Raw genomic sequence first — 25286 nt, forward strand, 5'->3', positions numbered from 1 at the left:
CCATCATGCAAAGCATATTGAAAGCATGTCTCACTCTACAGCACACTATGCGAATACATGAGTCTGCCAGAGTAACCAGAGTTATTCAACAAAACCAGGAATTGGCAAAATTCAAAGAATTAAAATGTTCTGACAAAATAGCTGAATTTAAAAAAAAAATCAGACTGAGCCATGATTTTCCAAGTCTATTTTGGCTTAGAACAGATTGAGGTTCTTTAAATGCATACTCTACACACCATAACCACTACAGCAAGCTAAGGATGGCAGGGGTCTTCTTCTGCGCTGTTTCTCCAGTCTGAGCTGGTATTCTGTGACCTTCCTATATCCGCAACATCACACTATCTAATACCAAGCTGAAACAGCATAGACTTACACACTAACGACTCATTTGAAATTCACTTTACATTTCTGACAATTCTCATTTTAGTAAATAACCCTGTCAGTCTTATTTTTTACTAGGAAAAGGCCTTGTTTGTTCTTGTCTTGGACGTTAGGGACAAAAAGACTGAACTACATAGGTACACGGTGGTATGTGTACATCAATGGTACAAGCCACTAGGAAACATTTTGCACCAATGTCTTGCAGCACCATCTTCGTCTTCTTAAAAAACTGTGAACAGATTTGCGTTTGTGAAAGGGACACTAAGCATCAGGACCACTTTATTTATTTGAAGTGGTCATGGTGCCTGCAGTCTGTATGTGCAGAGTTTTACTTTGAAACAAAGCATATAAACAGGGGATAACCTCTCTGCTGCTCCTCCAGCACCATCATAGGGGCATCGTTAATCAGCCTGCAACTAGAGGGCTATAATTAGGGTAATTTATTAAAGTTCTAAATTCTGCACTCTTTGTAAAACAAAAAAAAAGGATTTTTTTTTTACACAAAAAGCACTTTAGCAAGTCCGAATGCTTTAGGTGTTTGGCGTGTCCCTTTAATGCGGAAATGTAGTCACTACATTGTCAAGGAAGCTGAAATGGCAGCGGACAATGGGTGCTGGGGAGAGCCCCGTTATTGTCAAGGCCTCCTAGAATGGTTTGATAAAAAATGGACAGGGCAGCGTCCATAGAATTCTAGCACCATAATCACTAGAATGAGATATGAAATGATGATGTACTCTACATTGTAAGCTCATTAGAAGAACCAATGAGTTGTTTGTTTGAAATTTCCCAAACATATTGCACTAAATTTACAAATAAAAGACTGTTAGTGGGGCAAACCACCGCCAATCTATAGAGTTGAGCACACCTAATGGTGTGTGTATATACAATAAAAAACCTACCCCTGGTTGGGGAGCAGCAAATAATTTTGGGTGTCCTAAAAAAGGAAAAAGATCTTTATTGTGCAGATAACTTTAAACTTGTAAGACCCCTATGTGAAGTAGTGATGGTTAAACTCACATGGTTCTGAGCCAGATATGGCAGCCTCAGGTCGTTCTTGCAGTAGTGTACTTGGCACAATCCCCTTCCCAGATTCTGTGGTATATACTCTCAAGGAGACAAAAGAATGGAAGTATAGGAGATAATACTCCTAGTATTATACAGTTGACTTTCAGTTGAATACCATATACCATAAATGACTGCTCACCTTTGCTAGAGCCCAAGGAACCTGGCTCTTGGTATGTTCACTTGTGTGCCTGTTAAGGTGACACAACCCTTCTTTGGAAACAGACAGGTCCTTTACAAAAATGTATTGTACACTAGAAAACACAAATAATAAAAAACTTGCTCAAAAGTGCTTCAAGGTCCTCTGGCTCTCCCTCTTCCGAGACGCCTTTTCGCCCGTCCACCCGGCTTTCTCAGTTGGTATGATGAGATATGAAATGATGATGTACTCTACATTGTAAGCTCATTAGAAGAACCAATGAGTTGTTTGTTCAAAATTTCCCAAACATACTGCACCAAATTGCTCTCCTTTCTAATACAATTCTTTTCTCTCCATTATTGGAGGATACTGACAATACCACTCCACAAGAAGGTAGTGTTGCCGCCTTAAACGCAGGTAAGCCCATACAATTTAGAGCTTTTTTTTCTACAAAAGGCTCCCCAAATGCGAGTGTTTACTACCAATATTCATATCATACAGAGTTGCACTATTATGTTTTTTATATGTCTATATGCTGCCCCGTTGTATATACTAAGGGGTCAGTGTTTGTATCACTTTGCGTTTTTTGGTGGGACATATCACCTAAACACTGAGTATAAACTGAGTGTTTTTTTGTTTTTATTGTGTGATTTAGAGGAGTATTCACAGAGTGCTAGTATTTGCTGTTTTCAAATAATACGTATTCATTTATAATAAAGCGCCAATTTTCACACTATTGTATTTTTCTTTCTTATTGCTAAATTTATCTTTATAATAATGGAAAGCACTGCAGATTAAGTTGGCAATATATACATGACATTAATAATAATGTAAATTAGAGCGTTTATATCAAACTGACCGGCACACGACTTGCATTACCTGCTTTTGTCAGTAGGTGGCGATTTGACCCTAGGAGAAATGCATTATCACGGTTATTTTACCAAATGACAGGAGGCTTCATATTTTTGCTTTAAACTTGTTTTACGAACTCCAACAGCAGCACCAATTTACAAGACAAACTAGAAACCAATCAGAAAACGAGAAGAAGATAATATCATGTAATATAAGGGAACCAGCACATCTCACAGGTTTGGGCTCCTGTAGTCCAGACTGTACTATTTATTTGCCTTACTTGATTTATTTCTCGATTTATTTTATTTTAATTGTGTTTCATCTTTATGACTTAGTTGTGTTACCCGACTTTACATCCCCCATCTGCGGCCCCGTTTTGCCTCGCCACTTTTAGCTACGAAGGAGCTTACTGGGGTTTAAGGGGACTTCCAGAGGCCTAGTGTGACTTTTCCTGGCCTTTTGTGGGTCATGGGAGCTCATCTCCCGCAGACCGGTTTGAGCACAGCCAACATCTTGCTTCATTTATTTATTGCCTTGATTGTGCCCGTTTTTTTCTGTGTGCATCTCTTATTGGCATAAACCACTTATCACATCCTGGCAATCGTAGGGCTTTTCCACGTACTGATCTCTGGACAGTTCTTGTTTTAGAAGGTTGCTTTCTAAAGGATGCGCTGTCCCACCCTGATTGGGCAAATTCTGGGTGAGCCTCAGTTCTGCAGCGTTGCCCGTTTATTATATTGAAACGATTTACGGTCTCTCAGACAAAATTCGCTGCCTGTGAGGGTTTCTAGCCATGGAGGATTCTGTTGACCATCCTCCGTAATATCAGATCGTGATAAACACTGCTGTGGCTGTCAGTTGTAAAGGCATTGTCTAAAGTACTCACACAAATTCCATCAGAATGCATTACATGCCAGAACGCTCAAAGCAGACGAGGGTTGGTAGAGGAACTGGATTTTTTTTCTAAGAGTAGAAATGTGATGTTATCCTGATACCATGTTTAAACGCTGTTAGAAGGGCTCAAAATTGGCATCCAACAGCTTGAAAGACAAGAACCTACTGAAAAGAGCATGCCAAGTGGAGGACATAGACTGTGGTCTGGTGCCTTCCCATTCTTCAGAGGACGAGGACAATGCTCCCCTGCCCTGTGAAAAGAAGAGGACCACCACGCTTTAGATGGGTACCCAAATTTGAATGCTTACTACTATGAAGACCTCCCCCTATGTTAAAGAATCATAGTGGGAAACGTTCAGCGATTCACAGCTGTCCTCTTACCTCACTGATGAAAAGGTTTTCTTGGACGCGAGTGGATGACCGCTATTCGATCAATGGATTATAGAACACCCTTGTTCATTAGAATGTGCTCTTCCTGATCATTTAGCCAATTAAAATCCACTCAACTCTTGCATAGTGTACAGACACTGCAAGATGGAGTGTGTACATCTTCTACAAGACATACTCGTAAAAGACAACTGGTTCACGCATCTGGATGTCCAGGAAGAATATTTGTCGGTACTGGTGATCCAAGTAAGCCACTGGTTCTTGCGTTGGAATGGAGGAACATGTCAGTTAATTTACCTGCCTTTTACGCTGGAGTTCCCACCCTTGGTATTTCACCAAGATGATGAAGATTGTGATGGTTCATCTCAGAGCGGAGGCCTTTTTTTTTCCATTGCCTAATTTACTTTGATGATCTTATGCAACACAGCCTCACGCTTCAGATTGCAATCCACGATTCGCTTATTGAATCGCTGGACTTCTAGATCAAGTCGGATTGGATTCCACCATATCATAGGAAGCACTGCAAACCCGCTCCTTCTTCCAGTACCTGTGCTTTGGTACCAGAAATGTAAATAATTAAAGGTCCAAAGAACCCACCTACCTTAACGGAAGACCCATTCAATTGCCCTACAATGTTTTCAGCAATACAGAGCATTTAATAATTTGTAGAAATAGATCAGGATTAAACTGAGAATATACTCCTGAGCTATTTTGAATTTTTAGGCCAACTGTGGTGATTTAGGTTCCAGATTGGATAAATATAAAAGTAGTTTGCTAAATTTCTAGCATAATAAACTCTATTGAACTACACCAGCTACAATATATCCTCGAAATTCTCCCAAGATGCAACAAAATATAAATGTAAACTTATGCACAATATCACCGTCACAATGTGGAGAGTAGAACAAGACTCTGCATCTCAAATCCAAAAGCTACACATCTGCATATAAAGTTGTTTTAATTTATTTTTACAGGGTTATTTCACCAACATGTCAAATGGTAGAATTCTAAGTGAAATACAAATTTTACACTTAACTGAAAACGTAGCGGACTTGGACAATATTTCCATTTTATTTGTTTTGGCGTAGAAATTCACATGGAATTCTCAGTATTTTAGTTTATAGAATAAGCCTGAAGTACTTATTGATAAAATGGCACAGACTTCACAAAAGCCATATACACAAAAATAAGTCCTGCGCTCAGATTCCCACTACTCGTGGGCAGTAGCAGTGGCCATAGTACACATCAGCCCCAATACATACAATAAAAAAAACAAAGAAAAGACTTGCACGCTATCAGAAATTCCTATGCATATTTAAAGGACCACTGTAAGTGCCAGGTCCCTCTAGTTTTAACCTTGCAGCTGTAAACATAGCAGTTTCAGAGAAACTGCTGTGTTTACACTGCAAGGCTAATCCAGGCTCTAGTGGCTGTCTCCCTGACAGCCACTAGAGGCCACTTCCGCGATTCTCAGTGAGAAAAATTGCACTGAAATGACGCTGGATGTCCTCACAGAGTCCAGAGTCAAATAAGATCCCCATAGGAAAGCATTGAGTAATGCTTTCCTATGGGCGGTTTAAAGGAGTGGGCGGCTCCACTCGGGAGCTGACGTAGGCAGAGGGAGGAGAGGTCACCAGCACCGAGGGAGCCCGGTGCTGGATTAAGGTAAGTGGCTGGACCAATTAAACCCTATAGTGCCAGGACAATGTGTTTGTTTTCTTGGCACTATAGGATGCCTTTAACCCCATAAGGACACAACTTCTGGAATAAAAAGGGAATCTTGACGGAATATTTCCGTCATGTGTCCTTAACCCCTTAAGGACCAAACTTCCGGAATAAAAGGGAATCATGACGTGTCACACATGTCATGTGTCCTTAAGGGGTTAAGGCCATTACATTGTAAGATCACCTGCCATGTCAAGGCCTGGCAGGTGAGCGTACAATTTAATGGTCATTGGAGTAATACTAAAAACCTCCATTTATTTAAATATACACAGGGATTTGGGATAGTGCGCAAGTCACTCTTATTTGGTTTTCACAAAAGCCACAACTCACACCTATCAAACAACATCCACACGGTCACAAACCGATAAGTTGCTACACACAAGTGACAATATAAAGAAGTGCATCGTGGTGACGTTCAGTATATTCACGGTACATTTTTCAGCTTGTTTCCAACAAGAAATGTACAGTTGAAATCAAACACGGTGTTATTTGCATGTGCGGTAGTACTAACATGTTCTGGCATTACCATCCCTCCCTCGTCAATATGCATTTTCATCTCCCCTTACAAGATTCCAGCTGTGTGTGATGTCATTCAATTGTGGATACAGCTGTGCCAAGGAAAACACATTAACAAAGCCCGCAAATTAATTAATGTCACATCACAGCTTTGTTATAAATGTAGCTAATTGCAATGTCTGCAAGCTTCCGTAAAGATCTGAAGTACAACTCCTTTCGACCCTGGTGCCTCAAAAACACATAGGCATGTCAGGATTGGCTAATGGGTATTGTTTAATTACAGATGTTCACTGTTGGCTCTTTTTAAGGTGTGTGTTATTCTCTGATTAAGTCTATCACGTTTATCTAGAAGAAATGAGTCGGATCATTTTATCCAAATTAATATTTCATCCACTGCTCCAAGTTTGTGCTTGTCCTCTCTTTGCATTTTTGTCTGTATAGTACATTTTGCTCAATATTTAAATTTCTCACAGAAATAATTTTAGATTATAAATTATTAATATAATTTATATACAAAGCGAGGTCTGCAGCGAATCAGGTGTTTTTACAAGTGAGCGGATTAACTCCTAACATTCTAAAGAACAGTGATTACTAAATGGTTCTGTGATCTGGATTGCCTTCATGGGTTTGACCATGGTTTGATATATGAATGGTATGGTTTAGGTCGTTTTTAACATTACAATATGAATTTTCAAAACGAAATTGTTGAAATGAATAACAGATCTTTTTTTCGGTCTGGTCCACAGTCACCTGCAACTACATCCCCAAAGTCCCCAGCTCAGACTTCGTTCGGGTTGGGGGGGGTATATTTTATATATTAAATTAATCACACCTGTAATTCTAACTCATGTTTTAGAGCATGGGACGTGTAGACATCCAAGAGAACAATGTGCTATTAATAAAACAATTTTTTTTAAAAAGACCGTCACTAACCAGAAAAAACAAAACAAAAAAAAAAAGAGTCACTATCAGCAATCCTGAACAAAACAGAACTTCATTTTCTTCAAGCAACCGTACATAAATATTTTATTTCGATTAAGTCCGAAGATATGACAGTTTGTGAAAACCTTCTTTGTATCAAAAAACAAAAACAAAAAAAACTGACTATTCTCCATATCTGTGCCCGTGTCCCCATACTGAGGATTTTTGGTAGGGCTTTGTCTTTTCTAATATTTTAAACATGGTAAATAAGCACTCTTCCATTTGTAAAATTCATTTTGACAAATTGTTTAAAAAATATTTTTAAAATATAAAAGCAAGACACAGATGAATTACTGGTGTGCTATATCTAATAATGGCACATGATCATTTCAATCTTAAAAAACAAACACAAAAAAAATATATATATATAGAAGTTGACCATTGCCTTTTTGATATGGATGCAATCTTTTCTTTTGGTGTTGGAGGAAACTTTAAAGATTGCAACTGAGGTAGCCACAAATTGTTTTGACCACAATGGCAAAAAAAGAAATAAAAAAGATTGTGAATACATATTTCTTTTGGAAGTTAATGCATTAAGTGCTCAGTGAAAGCGGGCGCCTGTAATTTTGAATAGGTCTTTAAGTAATACAGGGTTAATTTATATATAAAAAAATACCAACGCCATTGCAGTTTCATCCGCTGTCCTTGACACCCAATTTGATGTGCATTTTAGTGATGTAAAGCTCAGTCCGAAGAAATTTAAGGCTTTCTACAATAGACGACATCTTACAAGATGAAGAATTCTCCTTCTAAACGGCGCAAATTCCAAGAGTCCTAAAATGCCTCAGTCACCAAACTGCTGAGCCCAGACTATTCACAGGGTCACAAACATTTTGTGGAGTCTTTTGGCTTCTACTCAACTTCTCATTAGTCTCTTTGCATCTGGTGCCAATTACGATCTCTGTGGCGCAGTACTACCCCATCCTTATGGCATATGATTGGAGCGATTTGCAGATGGGACAATGTGAAACATTTGAAAAACTCGTAGAGGTGAATGTCTCCGAACGTGTGAACTCTCGAGCCTCTAGAGAAGTTTTCCCAGAAACGATATCACACTGGCTGATACATCATCATGGGAGGCAGGACTAATTCACAGAATTTGGGTCTGCCATGGGCAACGTGTGTAAGACCTCATCCAAAAGCTGCAAGGCGCGGTGGAGGTGGACCTCGATCCAACATGGGGTCTGCTTGATGCTTTGTCGTGGGTAATCTGGACCCCAGCCCTTTACAAAGCTTAGTCGCAAGATACAGAGGCGTCGAAGGTCATCCACGCCGATACCGGCCGCAGCAGACAGACCTATGGAAAAAGCCAAAAGTGCTTAATTTTCCAGCGGACTACTAGTTACTTAGAAAAGGGACTCCAGTCTACTGATAATCTTGCTTGCCAGCAGTGCCAACAGTATAGAAACATTTACAATCTGTTGGATATACCCAATAAAGACAATTTTAGGTACAGGATATATCACTGTACTTCTGAAAGCAGGAATTGTGACTTCAATGGAAGTTGGTTTATAACAGACATAGTTATAAGCTCTTTCAGGGTATATAAAGGGCACATACCGCTGCAATCCTTTGCATATATAGTTTTTGCCTACATATCTTTTGCTTTTGTTAAAAAAAATACAAAAATAAATAAAGTCCTGTATTTCTTGGTACACAATACTCACTGACAGCAGGAGCAATGCCCCCCACGGAGCCCGGTCCAGGGATTGTTCCAGCCACAGCAGCCGCCTGAGCTGCAGCCGCAGCCTGTGCCGTGGCTGCTTGCTGCTGCATCTGCCGATGACACTGCCGTAGATCAAACACCTAGGGTACAGATATTAAACACACAGACACTTTAGGTCCACTAACTGCATGGAATAGTAGTTTGTCAGTAAGCCAGTAACGACACCTGGCTCGAACAGTCATTATCACATCTCAGAGAGTGATAGGAATTTTATTTAAATCAGTTCGTGCCTAAGTCAGCCAAAACCAATTTCAGTGGATGTAGAAGTTAGTCAGTCACCTTAATGTAAGCTCCAGGATATATTTTATGAACAGCATCCCCTGGTGCACGACCAGCTTCTCTGTCTAGGTAATAACTCTGCACAAATACAGCGTGGTCGCTGAGACATCTCATCCAGACATCCCCTTCTCCCCGACACTCCAGTTGCACTCCTTTACCAATGTGCAACCTGTTCCAAAAAAAAATAAAAAAAAAATAAGAATAATACGACAACTCAACCAAAAACAAACAAACAAAAAACAGCACTGTTACATGCAGGATGCCATCATATCATTCCTTGTTGTTTTCCCTTCCTTGTTCTATAGGACATTTCCTGGTCCTCAGGTTCTTACCGAGCTCGCTCACTTGTGTCTGTGCGATGCACATTTGACAGCTGTCCCAGACAAAATCTGTCACCACCAGATGGGTCCACATACCCATCGACCGTGACCACAGGGCAATTAGAGGGAACTTTGAATATTTCTCCAACTTGGACATCCATCTCAAAGTAGGCAACGGAACACCAGAATTCTGGGCCTGGGGAAAGAGGGGAAAAGAGTGGTAGAAACACTGGCAGGTGCCACAGTGTCACTCGTCTGACCATGTTCTTGGAGAGTTCCTCACCTGGGTGGTTGGAGACTTGGTGCTGGTACTGCGGAGGGCTTTGGTGAAGGGGCCCTGAAAGGAAGAGGCAGCAAGAGGTTATGATAAATAGTAAGGTGTAAGTAATTTAAGACATAATAAAAAGGGATAAAGATAAAATCACAATGGGAGATCATTTTCCCCTAGTGCAAGAAAATAATGAAAAAAAATAAACAGACTACATAAAAATACATTTTCACATTTCACTGTAAAGAGACCACCAAAGAAGTCAAGGCTGATGTAATAAGAGACTTACAGTATGGATTTTGATGATGCAGATTTGGTTGTTGGTTCCCCCTCCCGTTCTGCTGGGGTGGGTTAGGGGTATATGCAGCTGTGCTGCTTCCCGTCCACGTGGCTGTAAAATCAGAGAGACAGGTGCAATAGGTGAGGCATGAGTAAGAGACATTCAGCACTGCAAAACATGCATATTCCTGGCATTCTGTAATGAGTTCCTGGTTATTAGTATGCTAGCAGGGACAAAAAAATAATAATCTGTAATCGGTTTGTGCAAAGCTTTTATAAAAAAAGGATCCATGGACATGAATGCCGTCAAAGATGTGAGGGTGGTAACTCACGGAGGTACTGCTGTTTGGGCGGGGATGGGTATCCGTTCTGCTGTGAATTTTGGCTTGGCGTGGAAGGGGGTGAAGTGGTCATCAACGATTGGTGGGAAGGAGCAATCTGCAAGAGTCCATCCCCATGTGTGAGGGGGCCAAGAGGACAGCCAGGAGCAACTGTATGAAAAACAGTAGCTGTTAAAAACAGTATGTAGAAAGCAAATGCATTCAAAATAGACCTGGCCACAAATCTACAACCTGTTGGCAATGCCAGGCTTGAGCACTGCATTCCACATTATCTCCACCTCATATCTATTATTTTTATAGCGCCAGCAAATTCCGTCTACTATAAGAATACAGATCTCTTGGCAGCATTATAGCTTCAAAGCTGCAGGCTGTCCGTCCGTCCGTCCCTGGCTCTAGCTCTCATTCTAGGTTTGGTTATATGAGAAATAAGATTTTCTGAATCCTGTCAAGTATATTACTTTACTTAGAGCCTACTGCACTTGTTAGATTTAGGGATTCTAGGTCAGTAACACACAAAGCTGTTTAAGAGAATTCAGAGAGGAAGAGAAGACAGTCCAAAGTTGGATTTTTTGTATCACAATCACAGTTGGTTCAATCATAGACTGACACAAAGGCATGTCAGTTCATCTGTGTTTGCACATCATACTGATCATTAACAATACTCTAGGTGAGATCTTACCAGGGATCTATAAAGTACTATCACTACCTCTCTATGTCCTCCTGGAGATCTGCTCTATAGAACTGAACGCAATACTCTAGGTGAGATATTACCAGGGATCTATAAAGTACTTTCACTACCTCTCTATATCTTCCTGGAGATCTGCTCTATAGAACTGAACACAATACTCTAGGTGAGATATTACCAGGGATCTATAAAGTGCTATCACTACCTCTCTATGTCCTCCTGGAGATCTGCTCTATAGAACTGAACACAATACTCTAGGTGAGATCTTACCAGGGATCTATAAAGTACTATCACTACCTCTCTATGTCCTCCTGGAGATCTGCTCTATAGAACTGAACACAATACTCTAGGTGAGATCTTACCAGGGATCTATAAAGTACTATCACTACCTCTCTATATCCTCCTGGAGATCTGCTCTATAGAACTGAACACAATACTCTAGGTGAGATCTTACCAGGGATCTATAAAGTACTATCACTACCTCTCTATATCCTTCTGGAGATCTGCTCTATAGAACCGAACACAATACTCTAGGTGAGATCTTACCAGGGATCTATAAAGTACTATCACTACCTCTCTATATCCTCCTGGAGATCTGCTCTATAGAACTGAACACAATACTCTAGGTGAGATCTTACCAGGGATCTATAAAGTACTATCACTACCTCTCTATATCCTCCTGGAGATCTGCTCTATAGAACTGAACACAATACTCTAGGTGAGATCTTACCAGGGATCTATAAAGTACTATCACTACCTCTCTATATCCTTCTGGAGATCTGCTCTATAGAACTGAACACAATACTCTAGGTGAGATCTTACCAGGGATCTATAAAGTACTATCACTACCTCTCTATATCCTCCTGGAGATCTGCTCTATAGAACTGAACACAATACTCTAGGTGAGATCTTACCAGGGATCTATAAAGTACTATCACTACCTCTCTATATCCTCCTGGAGATCTGCTCTATAGAACTGAACCCAATACTCTAGGTGAGATCTTACCAGGGATCTATAAAGTACTACCACTGACTCTATATTCTCCTGGAGATCTGCTCTATAGAACTGAACACAATACTCTAGGTGAGATCTTACCAGGGACCTATAAAGTACTATCACTAACTCTCTATAATCCCCTATAGTATTGTATTCAGTTCTATACAGCAGATCTTACCAGTGATCTATTTAACTCCTTATTACATTCTGGGAGCACACCATATGATTACAGAAAGACGTTAAAGTAGAGAATACCCACCAGAAGGTGACAGAGGCATATTGGGATATATGCTGACGGCAGCCTGTGGACTTTTAGGTAATGTAAGCGGGGGGAGTGGCTGTCGATAGGACTCTGAAGGAGGCATTGGTGGTAGTGTAACCCGTTTGATGGGCGGTGGGAGATCTTGGGGTACAGAGAGACATGAAGACGATTCCATCTCACACTCATGGGTATATTCTTCTTTAACTGAACGACAAGGAGTACTTGCTGTAGGACAATATATTACATTACAAGAAGAACAAGCGTTTTCCGAGGCCATTCAGAAATCAGAAGGACAAGGAAGAACAGCCAAAGCAACAGATATTTCAAAGGATGCACGACAGAAACCATTTACAAAGAAGAGAGAAAAACATTAACAGAGATGTAGAACTGTGTATTCTGCATGCAGCGCACTCACCAGAGCTTGGTATACTCAGTCCTGTAACATAAAGAAAACAACCTTTAATATGGAGCAACAACAACTCATCCAAGGCAGGAATACACTCCAGGAATGCAGAATAAAGGATTGATTGGACGTTCCCACAAACACTCACCGATGCCTGGGGACACCACACGCTCATAGTGATATGGATTAACACAAACACTGTCGTACTTCAGGTCAAAGGCAAATTGACAGAACTTAACGTGCTTCAGCTCATTCTTGTGCAGGTCGGGCCAACGCCACAGTCGTGCATATATAACATGAGGAAATCCCTTCCTGCCAGCCACCTGTATGAGAAAGGATAGCAGAGATCAGATACAAACACTATGAAGATGGCAGCAAGCCTTTTGAGAGGACTGGTCAATAGATCCCTCTAAGTAATTATTTGAGCAATGTTAATTTAAAGTGACTGTCACCTTCTGTGGTCTTTGCTGTATAAAGACCCCAGATGGTGACATTGGCGTGCAGTGGCCTGGGGTCCCAGTAGAGGTTAAAAACATTTATACACTGATCAACCACAACACTGAAAGCACTGACAGGTGAAATTAATAACATCGATCATTGTGACGAGATTGTATGAATTAAGCTGCTACGGCTCTTGCCTTCTCTTAGTAGACACTACCAGACCAAGTGCCCAAAAATCCTACCACCCGGTCACCTATCTGTGCTCAGAGAAAATCTGCTAATTCGGGCAGGCCGTACGGAACTATTCCTCGGCTCATAACTCCATCGCGGCCAGTCAAACGTTTAATCGTACATGGTATAGGGCTCTATTTTACCAGTTAAGGCGCTTGGGGATGAACTATCCAGGAATACCGTATAATTCCATTGTACAGTGCTGTGGATTTTGTTGGAGCTTTATAACTACTACTACTACTACTAATAATAATAATAACGTGGGGTTTACCGATGTCTAAAAGTATGCCTGGATGGGATCTACATTGTTCTAGCTAAGGAGCCCCTGCCGGAAGTCTGTGGAACCCAATAAAGTTTTCCTGACTTTGACAAGGGCCAAAAAAAAAAAAAAAAAAGGCTCTCTCGTCTAAGTCCATTAAACAGAAGAGCTACTGTAGCACCAATTGTTGAAACATTTCAGGCTGGACCATGATAGCATGGTGTCAGAACACACAGTGATCATGGTTTGACCGGTCTGAGGTTACTCGGCCCGGTACGCAGCAGAGTGACCCTGATGTCCCCTTTCCATCACCAAAAGTGCCTTCAATGGGGACGCAAGCATCACAACTAGACCATGGAGCAATGGAAGAATGTTTCCTGGTCTGATGATTCACTTTTTATTTTACATCAGGTGGAATGCAGAGTTAGTGTGCACCTAGGGAAGAGATGGCAGCAGGATGTAGTATGAGAGGAAGGCAGGCTGTCAGACGCAGTGTTATGTTGTGGGCAATGCTCTGCTAGGAAACCTTGGGTCCTGGCATTCATGTGGATGTTACTGGCCATATGCCACCTACCTAGAGATTGCTGGAGATCACGTACACCTATTCATGGCAATTGTGTTCCCTTTGTGTACCTGATGGCTATGGCCTCTTTCAGCAGGATAATGCACCCCGCCACACTGCAAAAAAATTTCAGGAATGATTTGAGGAACATGATAAAGAGTTCAAGGTGTTGCTTTGGCCTCCAAATTCCCCAGATCTCAATCCGATTGAGAATCTCTGGGATGTGCTGGAACAACAAATCCGATCCATGGAGGCTCCTCCTCGCAACTTGCAGGACTTGGAAGGATCTGTTGCTAATGTCTTGGTGCCAGAAACCACGAGACATATTCAGAGGTCTTGTGGAGTCCATGCGTTAATGCATCAGAGCTGTTTTGGCAGCACGGAGGGGACCTACACAATATCAGGCAGGTGGTTTTAATGTTGTGGCCGATTAGTGTTTTAGACAGATGTCTATGGAGGATCCCATGAGAGCCTTCATAGATAATGACTTTTTCTCAAGCCGTCACTAGTGACAGCTGGGGTAACTGACAAAACTGGACAATGACAGCTTTTCCCTTTTGTCAAGCAGAGGAAAAAAAAAATATACATAAGACGAAGAAGTTCCTAATTTGTCTTATGATTTTTTTTGACTGTGTTGGAATTTCAATGAAATATGAGTATTTCATAAAGATTGTACTTCTATGGAATGCTCAATTTTTATTTATCTATTTTTGGGGAGGACAACAAAGCATTACAGCCGGTGAAAGCCTCAAGTATATCCAGAGTGCTCGCTGCTCCCAATAGGACTGTCACAAGTAAATAAAATAAAGAATACCCAGCAACATATACCACACAGGGTACACAAAGGCTACATAGGTCAACATTCAGAGTACTAAAGAGAGGGAAAAAAGTGCGGCAACTCTTTAGGAGTATATGTGTTGTACTAGGCATTTGTTTCCTGTGATTCCACATACTCAATCTATGTTTATTTAATATTTTTCTTTCTGATGTAGTTTCAGTCTATGGTTTGCTAGAGACCATTTTTGTTCATAGTGTTCCACGTTGGCATCTGATCTAATTTTTTTGTGTTATGCCCATCACTCCATGTATCCCACTCAACAATCTTACAAAGGCTATGTGTGTGGGTTATCCATTTTTTGAACCCTTAAGGCTCAGGTTCAGAAACCAGTAAAAGTCCTGGTTTTGTCAGTATTTCCTTTGGAATAGAAATTTGGGAAATTTGGGGTCCTGATTTGGGAACCACTGCCTTAAAGTATCTGACCAGCCAGGACCACGTGTACATGGAATACATACGCATGCGAGTATAGGAAAGTCAAACAGAAATCAAGGAATGGGCACACAGAAAAAGCACAAAAATCATGACGTCCTCTTTGTTATCCTGAGATCTGAATCTAAAGCAGGTTATCCTGAATAAAGACGAGCTTGTATTTTAACTCCGCCATGCTCATAACCGCTGTATAATCGATAAGGCTGCCTCCGTCAGACTGTATGCTACAGGTCAGTATTTACAGAAATCAGACTGACTAAGCTTTACAGTTGCTCTACCTAAATAAATTCCTGACTCGAGCCACCAGTCCTGCAAGTCAGACAGTACTAGTAGAGTATGAGCTCCCACAGTGTTTAGAACTGGGTGTTTGCCTGTTAGCAAAGCCTTCCTGTCCGTACTGTTTATAGTACGCTTGCAGCGCCTGCTTCCCTCCCCCCCTCACACTCCTCTCCCTGGAGGGATCTTTGCAGACAAAACATCCCCCCCCCCTGATCCTGCCAGACAGTGACTCATCAACACAGCCAGCCCAGTTGCTAATTGCTGGGGAGAAGGAAAGTAGAAGACTTGGAAAGCAAGGATAGGGGGAAGAGTTGAAGGAGGAGAGAAAGAGACTTCAGGAATGAGAGGAGGAGCAAGCAAACAGAAAGAGCAGCTGGAATTACTGAGGATTACAGGAGAAACATAGTGTAAAGGCGCTTGGATGCAGCTAGGAGTCAGAAAGAGAATAAAATAAAATAGAAGAGGTGAAGTAGCGTTGGGCCAGGAGCCACAAAGAAGCCAGTCTGAAGCCAAAAACAGAGTCCAGGTAGCTGTAGGCCAGTAGCCAGAATGGAGCCAGTGAGAAGCAATGAGGAAGTAGCCAGAGGCCATGAGCAAATGTAGTAGAGCTAGCCGTAGGCCAGAAGAAAGAAGCAGGCTTGCCAGAGGCATAGAAGGAACAAGCAGCCATAGGCCAGCAGCCCTAAACAAAATCTGTGGGTAGAAATGGAAACAGAGGGAAGAAATAGCTTGCAGCAATGAGGAACTAGACACTGCCTGGTATATAACCAAGATGTTATTCATGGCCATCTATTGTGCTTAGTAAGATAGTAGAGGGGGGGGGGGTTATTTTGCTTCTTGGTGTGTAGCTGGTATTTGACATCAAGTAGAGCTAGCCAGGGAGAAGTTTGACTAGCCATTCCACTAGTCAAGTCAACGTTCTGACACAAGAAATACATTCTGAGGCCAGAATGTTAGTGGCTGAGCCTATGTGCAGTAACAAGACCTCACTACTGGGCTGAACGAGAAGCCTAGAAACAGGGAAAAGGGGCAGTACATGACTTTAAAAGACTTAACTAAAACTATTCATACTGCAGTCTGGAAAATACTTGGCATGTTAATCATACCATACACATTATGCAAACATGCTGCATGCAGTACATGTCTTGTGCTTGAACACACTCTACGTAAGTTATAGGTAACCTTCGGCAATCCAGAGGTTTTTGACTACATCTCCCCTGATGCTTTGCCAGCGTTATGGTTATAAGAGCATTATGGAAGGTGTAGTCCACAACATCTGGAGTGTGGAAGGTTGCCTACTGCTGCTCTATGTGGTGACGCACGTTACATATAGCCTGTGCTGAGAAACATGCACACTCTTCATAAATACGCTATTTGCACACGCTCAGTGACACACTTCATTACGAGTACATGTTCAGCTCCATCAACACACATACACCATGTTGTACCTGCAGTCTTCCGTCCAAGGTGCGCTGGATGGTAACGCACTTGCTGGGATGCACCCCGTTCGTGGTGATGGCAGTTATCAGCGAGTCAAGCTCATCTTTCTTCTCTTTTAGCTTCTTCACCAGGCTCTCGATGGCTCTCTTGGCAAAGCCTTCGTTCTCCCCCCCCTGCCGGTGGCACATCAGGCTGTGCACAATGCTGAGACAGGCGTCATTGCTGTTCGGGGGGGTTAGTGACATGGCAAAGATCTCCTGCAAGACAGAGATTAGCTTTAGATGTCGTATACACCATTTCTAACGTTGTGCGCACACATGTTCAACGAAACACCCCCCCGCATTAACTTGTTAACCATCTGTGTGCTGGGCGACAAAAAAATAAATTTCTGAAGCAGCTGTATTTGAAATTGGCCACCGAGAAAAATAAGCAAAGAAATAATACTTCAGAAATAGACACCGAGTCATCAATTGAAGAATGGATGGGGGGGGACGGGTGGAAGAGAATATGCACACATTAAAATGCTTCATTTTTAATATCAACCAGAAAGCCAATCAAAGAGATTCAAGAGCTTAAAATGAACTGTCTAGTGGGAAAGCTGACTAAAGACAGCAAGCATATTCATTGAGGGGGGATGTCCTGATGACTTAAGAATAAATTCAGAAGGTACGGACTTTTTGGAGAGCGGAGGGCAATGACAAAACGATAAGGAGAATAAGGAGGAAGTGAGATGCCGAGGGGCCACACAAGCAAGCCAGATGCCAGTGATAAGTGGTGCGCATGGGAAGACCGATATCAAGGAAGGGCAGTGTGAAGGGGAGGCCAGACCCCATGTGAGAGATGGCACGCAGGGGAGGCCAGACCCCCGGGGAGGGACGGAGCGTAGGGGAGGGCTGGGAGGCATAGGACACAGTGCTGCAGAAGTAATGGAGGGACAGAGTTGAAGGAAGGTCGGCGCTAGGGAATGATCTATCTAAAATATGCAGAATAGAGAAAATGTAGCAGACGAGATACTTTGGCGTGGAGGGTATAGATGAAGAGAGACAGAGCAGAGGGAAGGTAACCTAGAACTAAAATGTAGCAAAGCAAACCTGTTTTAAATAAGAAACACAGAATGAGAGGTAATGAAGTAAAAGCAGAGATAAAAGAAAGACTGATCGGTGATAGAGGGGTAAAAGAGAAAGCATGAGGTTCTAAAAAAAAAAAAAAAAAAAGATATACTGGGGGTTGGGAGACATAGCCTGCCATGGTAATGACTCAGATCAGCCAGGCTTTCGAGTCTTTCCATAACATTTCCCAACTCTAAAAGAATGACCCAGCATTCCATCACTAGTCCAGGACACACAGAGCTATACGCTGTACCTAGATATATACAGAGAGCATTTACTGCAATATATCCAGTCTAGAGCTGCCATGTTATATAAAAGGAATACATGTCCCCAACAGCTTCTTTGGATGGAGGCTTCACTGTAAACTTTTATGGATCAGCTAAAACAGTGCTTTGCTTTAATACTGTAATATAAAAGGTGGGATGTATTAGAGCTAACCTCATGCCCTCTCAATGTTAATACAGGTTTTCCTATGGCTGAATCCGAGCTGTGGGGGATGGGGATCCGAGGAATGTACTGCTTACAGAAGTCTAGGGTGGAGGCAGGCAGTGGCCACACAGGGTGCTGATTGACAATTTTACTGGCAGGATACCTGCCAGGGAGCACAACGTGTACTGCACAAATACTCACCTGGAGCCCCCCCACTCCCTGGAAGTGAGAAATACCTGTCTAGCAGCAATCACAACTTCAACAAGGGACAACTGCCCAAATAATGCTACATTAACCACTTCAGCATGGGGTGCCCGGAGAGACCCCCTTCATGTTTGGGGTGGGGGGGAATTACCTATATTGCAGTAATGGGACACCTTACCACTCCCAGAACGTTGGCAGTAGGGTTGCCATATTGATCACGTATGCTTGAACACTGTACATACCAATAGGCTCCTTGGAATGTGTAGAATTTAAATATTAAAAAGGAGGGAGAGCAAGTTCTCAATCACTGCAGAATCATGTAGCATGTGAATGCTACATACTGCAGGGCACCACTTTTCTTGCACTGCCCATTTTAAATGTGCCCTCACAAAAAAATAAATTGGTGGGTCTGGAACTCTAGATGAGGTACACGGGTACAAAAATGACTCACTGCTTCCAGCAAGGGATATCAATACTGAAAACAGCTAGACGGTAATAAGATTAGGAAAATGACAAAAAGCAGCAGGGCATGTCTTCATTTTAAACAGGAGGCACAACGGTATAGTAGGAGTGTGACTACGTTAATGCCTGCTATACACAGGGTTATTCACTAAAAGTGAGAACTGCATTCAATTCTGTGTGATTCAAAATAGCCAAACTGAACAATAAATCAGCGATATTGACTTTAAATGTGAAATTCTCTTTGAATTTCCAACAATTCGCACTTTATTGGATTTACCCTGACAATGCAGATTTTGCAAGGACCCACCAAAACTGACGCTTTAGATGCCAGGAGCCACGTCAGTGTTAGACTCTTGCGCATGTGCGAGATATACTGCTGGGTATCACAGAGGATCGAGTCTGAATCCCACAGCCATCATTTGTGAAAGTAGTCCACAGTATTTGTGAAATACTGACAAGTGACAGACCCGCTTTGAGGTTTACTGAGAATGCCAACAGTTTAAAAGGGGTATTTAGTTCCAAATTATTTGGATTTATCTGAAATGAAGACAAGGCATGGGATACAATGTAAATAATGATATTTCCTACCGTTACATCATGTCTACAACAAATTGCAGGCCTCCTAACAGTCCCTATTTCAGGGTCCATTTAACAAAAGAAGAATTGTAACCAGATTCACTATGAACAAATCCAGTAGGAAGCAAATTCTGCGGATAATTTCATCTCCTTTTTGCAGGAGAATCTACAAACACGCACATTATTTGCCAATTGGCAAAGCAAGAAGGCAAATAGGTAAAATAATAATTTAATAAAATAATTACCAAAAAGTTACAAATTACAGCTTCTAGCAGAATTGGCAACTGCCTGCCAGGAAAATCATCAAAATGGAATTGCACACATCCGGCTGGACTAAATTTACATGCTGACAGATGCCTATTCTAACTGTCTTTGAATTGGACCACTCGGTTGTGCACTTCCATACTTTATTTCAGATATCAGCCCTTTGGTTTTAACAGGCAGGCGTAACGGGACACTATAATTACCAGTACAACTACAGTTTAATGTAGTTGTTCTGGTGTCTACTCCCTGTCCCTGCAGGCATTTTCATGTAAACACTGCCATTTCAGAAAAAAAAAAACCACAGTGTTAACATTTCTCCCTAGGGACACTTCACTCAGATGGCCACTAGAGTTCTTCCTGGGTTAGTGCACGTGGAGGCGCTTATCTTTTCCCATAGAGATGCATTGATACAATGCAACTCTATGAGAAAATGTTGATTGGTGCGTTTTGCCATGCATGCGCAATAGCCTCCCAATGCTTTCCCATAGGGAAATTTTGATGATCTCAGCCCAGGGGCAGAGCCAGCGCTGGCAGACATGTGCCGCACCAGATAACCATAATTAAGAGGGGGACCTTAAACATAAAATGTGTTTTTAACACTATAGAATACATGTTTGTATTCATGACCCAACAGTGTTCCTTTAAGTCTAACTAGAAATCAGTACAGGAATATGTGGACAGTGATACATGGAGAACAATGTCTGGATTTTAAAGTCCAAATACACCTAGATAGTATCAAACAATTTTTATAATCTGGACCTAATGTATTTGGGCTTTATTGAATGATCAGTCTTAGCTTGGTCATTTTGGCCTTAATTTCAATTTATGTCAAATTTAGCAAATAATTCTTAAAGAGTTCAGGTTATAAACTCTGCTGAGCTGATCTTAAAAATTAAAGGAACACGATAGCGTAATGGAATAAAAACCATGTATTCTAAACGTTATAGTGTTCCCCTACCAATCCAGGTGTCTCTGCCATACCCTCCCTGATGGTTTAACCCCTTAAGGACACATGACATGTGTGACATGTCATGATTCCCTTTTATTCCAGAAGTTTGGTCCTTAAGGGGTTAAAAGGCTAAGTAAGTTCTTCTTACCTTCTATCCCATGACACAATGGTCTCGGCACGGCCAGCCTGTATCTTCGGCTGAGAGGACGTGGTATGGTCCCTTTAAACACTACTTAGTCCACAAAACATAATCTCTGTAAACTCTAGAAAAAGTAGGGCTGCTAGATCCTCTATGTTGTCCTGGACGCATCATTGATGGGCAGTACATGAAACGTGCTTCCCTGTAGTATGTATATATATATAGTAGTATATATAGGAAACATGGGGGGATGGTTGCACTCACCTAAACATGCTTAAATGGGGTGCTGCTGGGGGCCATATTATACAATAAACAATACACAAGATCCAGCGCACTCTCCTATCTGCTAAACAGCAACTTCAATGTTGACAGATTTTATTAGTTTGTAAAAGTTTTTTTTTGGGGGTACATTGACGTTGTGGCAGGCTTATGCAATGTATGATCATATAATGTAACTAAATCCCCATTTTTTTGCCTAGATTAGGTGTTTAAAAAAAAAAAAAAAAAAAAACACCTAATCTAGGCAAAAAAATGGGGATTTAGTTACATTATATGATCATACATTGCATAAGCCTGCCACAACGTCAATGTACCCCCCAAAAAAAACTTTTACAAACTAATAAAATCTGTCAACATTGAAGTTGCTGTTTAGCAGATAGGAGAGTGCACTGGATCTTGTGTATTGTTTATAGTAGTATATATATATACGTGCTTCCCTGTAGTATGTACTGCAGTGCAGCACGTCTCAGGAAGATATACAGAACATCTGTTGAGAGAAGCCCACCCATATGTATTACAAACTTACCTCTTCATATAATTCATCACTCAGCACGCGTTGCTCCAGCCATAGCTCCAAGTAAGAAGACATGGTTCAACGTATGTCCACAATGGAGGTACCGAGAATAGGTGCTGAGCGTACTGAGAGTACAAAGTGTATGACCTAGACTTAACTGCCACTAAGTGTTTTCAGGTGAATCAAATAAACTCTGTTTCTTCATATCCTGCAAACAGATCAGGTAGCTCAGTGTGGTGAATGGGAAACTGGCATAGTGTAAGGGTTTTTATTTAAACCGGGAACCAACACAGGATATTAGACCAAAATAGTGGAGCTGGTAAAATAGCCAAATTGAAGATATTTTTTCCTATTCAACTAGTTTAGCCTCAAACGTGCAGCACCCTTTCATGTTCTCCAAAAACTGGTTTCAACGTGAACAACTGCACCAGGGTTATTAACTGCCCTCAGAATAGTACACAATTGAAATATGAAATAGACAAGCTGTGGCTATCGCTCAGTTGCAGAAATCTTCCAGATCAGCTCATTTTTGCCATTCGGATTTCAATTCCCTAAAATTGTGAGAGTAGACTGGAGGCACAAACAAGGATTCATTCCTTAAAGGAACACTAATGTTGTAAATCAATGTATTTGTAACAGAGTGTTCCACTGCTTGTTTACACTATGGGTCCCCCATGTGAGAGGGGGCAGACACTCCTCTTTTTAACCCCTTAAGGACAAATGATGTGTGACATTTCATGATTCCCTTTTATTCCAGAAGTTTGGTCCTTAAGGGGTTAAACTATCCTAGTGGATGATGTAAGAACAGCCCAATGCTTCTATAGAAATCACAGAGACCCTACCAGGCATGCACAGCAATCCCTGCACTTAGCCAATCAGATGCTTTCCATACAAAAGCTATGAATCCAATGCATCTCTATGACGAGCAGTGTGATGCTGGACGTTCACAAGGAAGTACATCTCATGGCTGCCTGATTGACAGCCACTAGAGGCAGGCTGACTGATAAATGTAAACATTGTTGTTTTTATGACTGCAGGAACAGCAGCCAGGCACCAAGACCACAAAGAGTATCATTTTATTTGTGATAAGTACATGGATCACCCCTGCAGAAGTTGGCTTTGAGTATATTACAGTCCTGACATTACCTTCCCATACATTATCCATCTATAGATTTATGTAACATATAAACAGAGTACTCATTCTATACAGAGGTAGGCATACGACAGATTAATCAAACACAACTCCCACCACTCTAGGCAAGCGAAAACACAAATCCCATGAACCTCTCCAGCTGATGACCACCTGCCACGACCATCTTCCTCTAACTAGAGGCTTCCCATGCACCTAGAATTGCAAGATTCACCATGTGTTCCAGGAAACGTATCATTTCGTTGGGTGGATGGGTGGTAAATGGAAAGTGCTTCACCACAGTATTATTATTATTTATATAGCGCCAACAAATTCTGCAGCGCTGAAGTGCAAATACAGGCCAGCCATTAATTCTGTATATACCACTATGGGTACAGTGACCAACCATTAATTCTGTATATACCACTATAGGTACAGTGACCCCTTCCTCACACAGAGACCAACCATTAATTCTCTATATATACCACTATAAGTACAGTGGCCCCTTCCTCACACAGAGACCAGCCATTAATTCTGTATATACCATTATGGGTACAGTGACCCTTCCTCACACAGAGTCCAGATGGTAATTCTGTATATACCACTATGGGTACAGTGACCCCTTCCTCACACAGAGTCCAGCCGTTAGTTCTGTATATACCACTATGGGTACAGTGACCCTTCCTCACACAGAGTCCAGATGGTAATTCTGTATATACCACTATGGGTACAGAGACCCCTTCCTCACACAGAGACCAGCCATTAATTCTGTATATACCACTATGGGTACAGTGACCAACCATTAATTCTGTATATACCACTATAGGTACAGTGACCCCTTCCTCACACAGAGACCAACCATTAATTCTCTATATATACCACTATAAGTACAGTGGCCCCTTCCTCACACAGAGACCAGCCATTAATTCTGTATATACCATTATGGGTACAGTGACCCTTCCTCACACAGAGTCCAGATGGTAATTCTGTATATACCATTATGGGTACAGTGACCCCTTCCTCACACAGAGTCCAGCCGTTAGTTCTGTATATACCACTATGGGTACAGTGACCCTTCCTCACACAGAGTCCAGATGGTAATTCTGTATATACCACTATGGGTACAGAGACCCCTTCCTCACACAGAGACCAGCCATTAATTCTGTATATACCACTATGGGTACAGTGACCCTTCCTCACACAGAGTCCAGCCGTTAATTCTGTATATACCACTATGGGTACAGAGACCCCTTCCTCACACAGAGACCAGCCGTTAGTTCTGTATATACCACTATGGGTACAGTGACCCTTCCTCACACAGAGTCCAGCCGTTAGTTCTGTATATACCACTATGGGTACAGTGACCCTTCCTCACAACGAGTCCAGATGGTAATTCTGTATATACCACTATGGGTACAGTGACCCTTCCTCACACAGAGTCCAGCCGTTAGTTCTGTATATACCACTATGGGTACAGTGGCCCTTCCTCACACAGAGTCCAGCCGTTAGTTCTGTATATACCACTATGGGTACAGAGACCCCTTCCTCACACAGAGACCAGCCGTTAGTTCTGTATATACCACTATGGGTACAGTGACCCTTCCTCACACAGAGTCCAGATGGTAATTCTGTATATACCACTATGGGTACAGTGACCCCTTCCTCACACAGAGTCCAGCCATTAATTCTGTATATACCACTATGGGTACAGTGACCCTTCCTCAAACAGAGTCCAGATGGTAATTCTGTATATACCACTATGGGTACAGAGACCCCTTCCTCACACAGAGACCAGCCATTAATTCTGTATATACCACTATGGGTACAGTGACCCCTTCCTCACACAGAGTCCAGCCGTTAGTTCTGTATATACCACTATGGGTACAGTGACCCTTCCTCACACAGAGTCCAGATGGTAATTCTGTATATACCACTATGGGTACAGAGACCCCTTCCTCACACAGAGACCAGCCATTAATTCTGTATATACCACTATGGGTACAGAGACTCCTTCCTCACACAGAGTCCAGATGGTAATTCTGTATATACCACTATGGGTACAGTGACCCCTTCCTCACACAGAGTCCAGCCGTTAATTCTGTATATACCACTATGGGTACAGAGACCCCTTCCTCACACAGAGTCCAGCCGTTAATTCTGTATATACCACTATGGGTACAGAGACCCCTTCCTCACACAGAGTCCAGCCGTTAATTCTGTATATACCACTATGGGTACAGAGACCCCTTCCTCACA

The 25286-nt window shown here is 41.8% G+C and overlaps 1 protein-coding gene across 4 annotated transcripts in view; it reads right to left on the reverse strand.

Moving 5' to 3' along the window:
• Nucleotides 1–6953: 6953 nt before the first annotated feature.
• The window catches only part of LOC134583135 (mothers against decapentaplegic homolog 4-like), a 45283-nt gene continuing 26950 nt past the window's right edge, over nucleotides 6954–25286 (reverse strand). For 2 of the 4 annotated variants that reach the window (XM_063439938.1, XM_063439939.1), the window contains 11 exons: nucleotides 16985–17233; nucleotides 12646–12820; nucleotides 12510–12530; nucleotides 12092–12319; nucleotides 10142–10300; nucleotides 9820–9921; nucleotides 9546–9599; nucleotides 9275–9458; nucleotides 8943–9111; nucleotides 8605–8743; nucleotides 6954–8234 (listed from right to left, as the gene is read on the reverse strand). In XM_063439938.1, the coding sequence (XP_063296008.1) occupies nucleotides 8023–8234; nucleotides 8605–8743; nucleotides 8943–9111; nucleotides 9275–9458; nucleotides 9546–9599; nucleotides 9820–9921; nucleotides 10142–10300; nucleotides 12092–12319; nucleotides 12510–12530; nucleotides 12646–12820; nucleotides 16985–17221 (1680 nt within the window). In that variant the 5' untranslated portion in view covers nucleotides 17222–17233 and the 3' untranslated portion in view covers nucleotides 6954–8022. Of the gene's footprint in view, nucleotides 8235–8604; nucleotides 8744–8942; nucleotides 9112–9274; nucleotides 9459–9545; nucleotides 9600–9819; nucleotides 9922–10141; nucleotides 10301–12091; nucleotides 12320–12509; nucleotides 12531–12645; nucleotides 12821–16984; nucleotides 17234–21913; nucleotides 22264–25286 lie in introns of those variants that run through there. The other 2 variants (XM_063439937.1, XM_063439936.1) reach the window with 2 other exon arrangements.

This window comes from Pelobates fuscus, chromosome 13 (genome assembly GCF_036172605.1).
Source record: "Pelobates fuscus isolate aPelFus1 chromosome 13, aPelFus1.pri, whole genome shotgun sequence".
Lineage (NCBI taxonomy): Eukaryota > Metazoa > Chordata > Amphibia > Anura > Pelobatidae > Pelobates > Pelobates fuscus.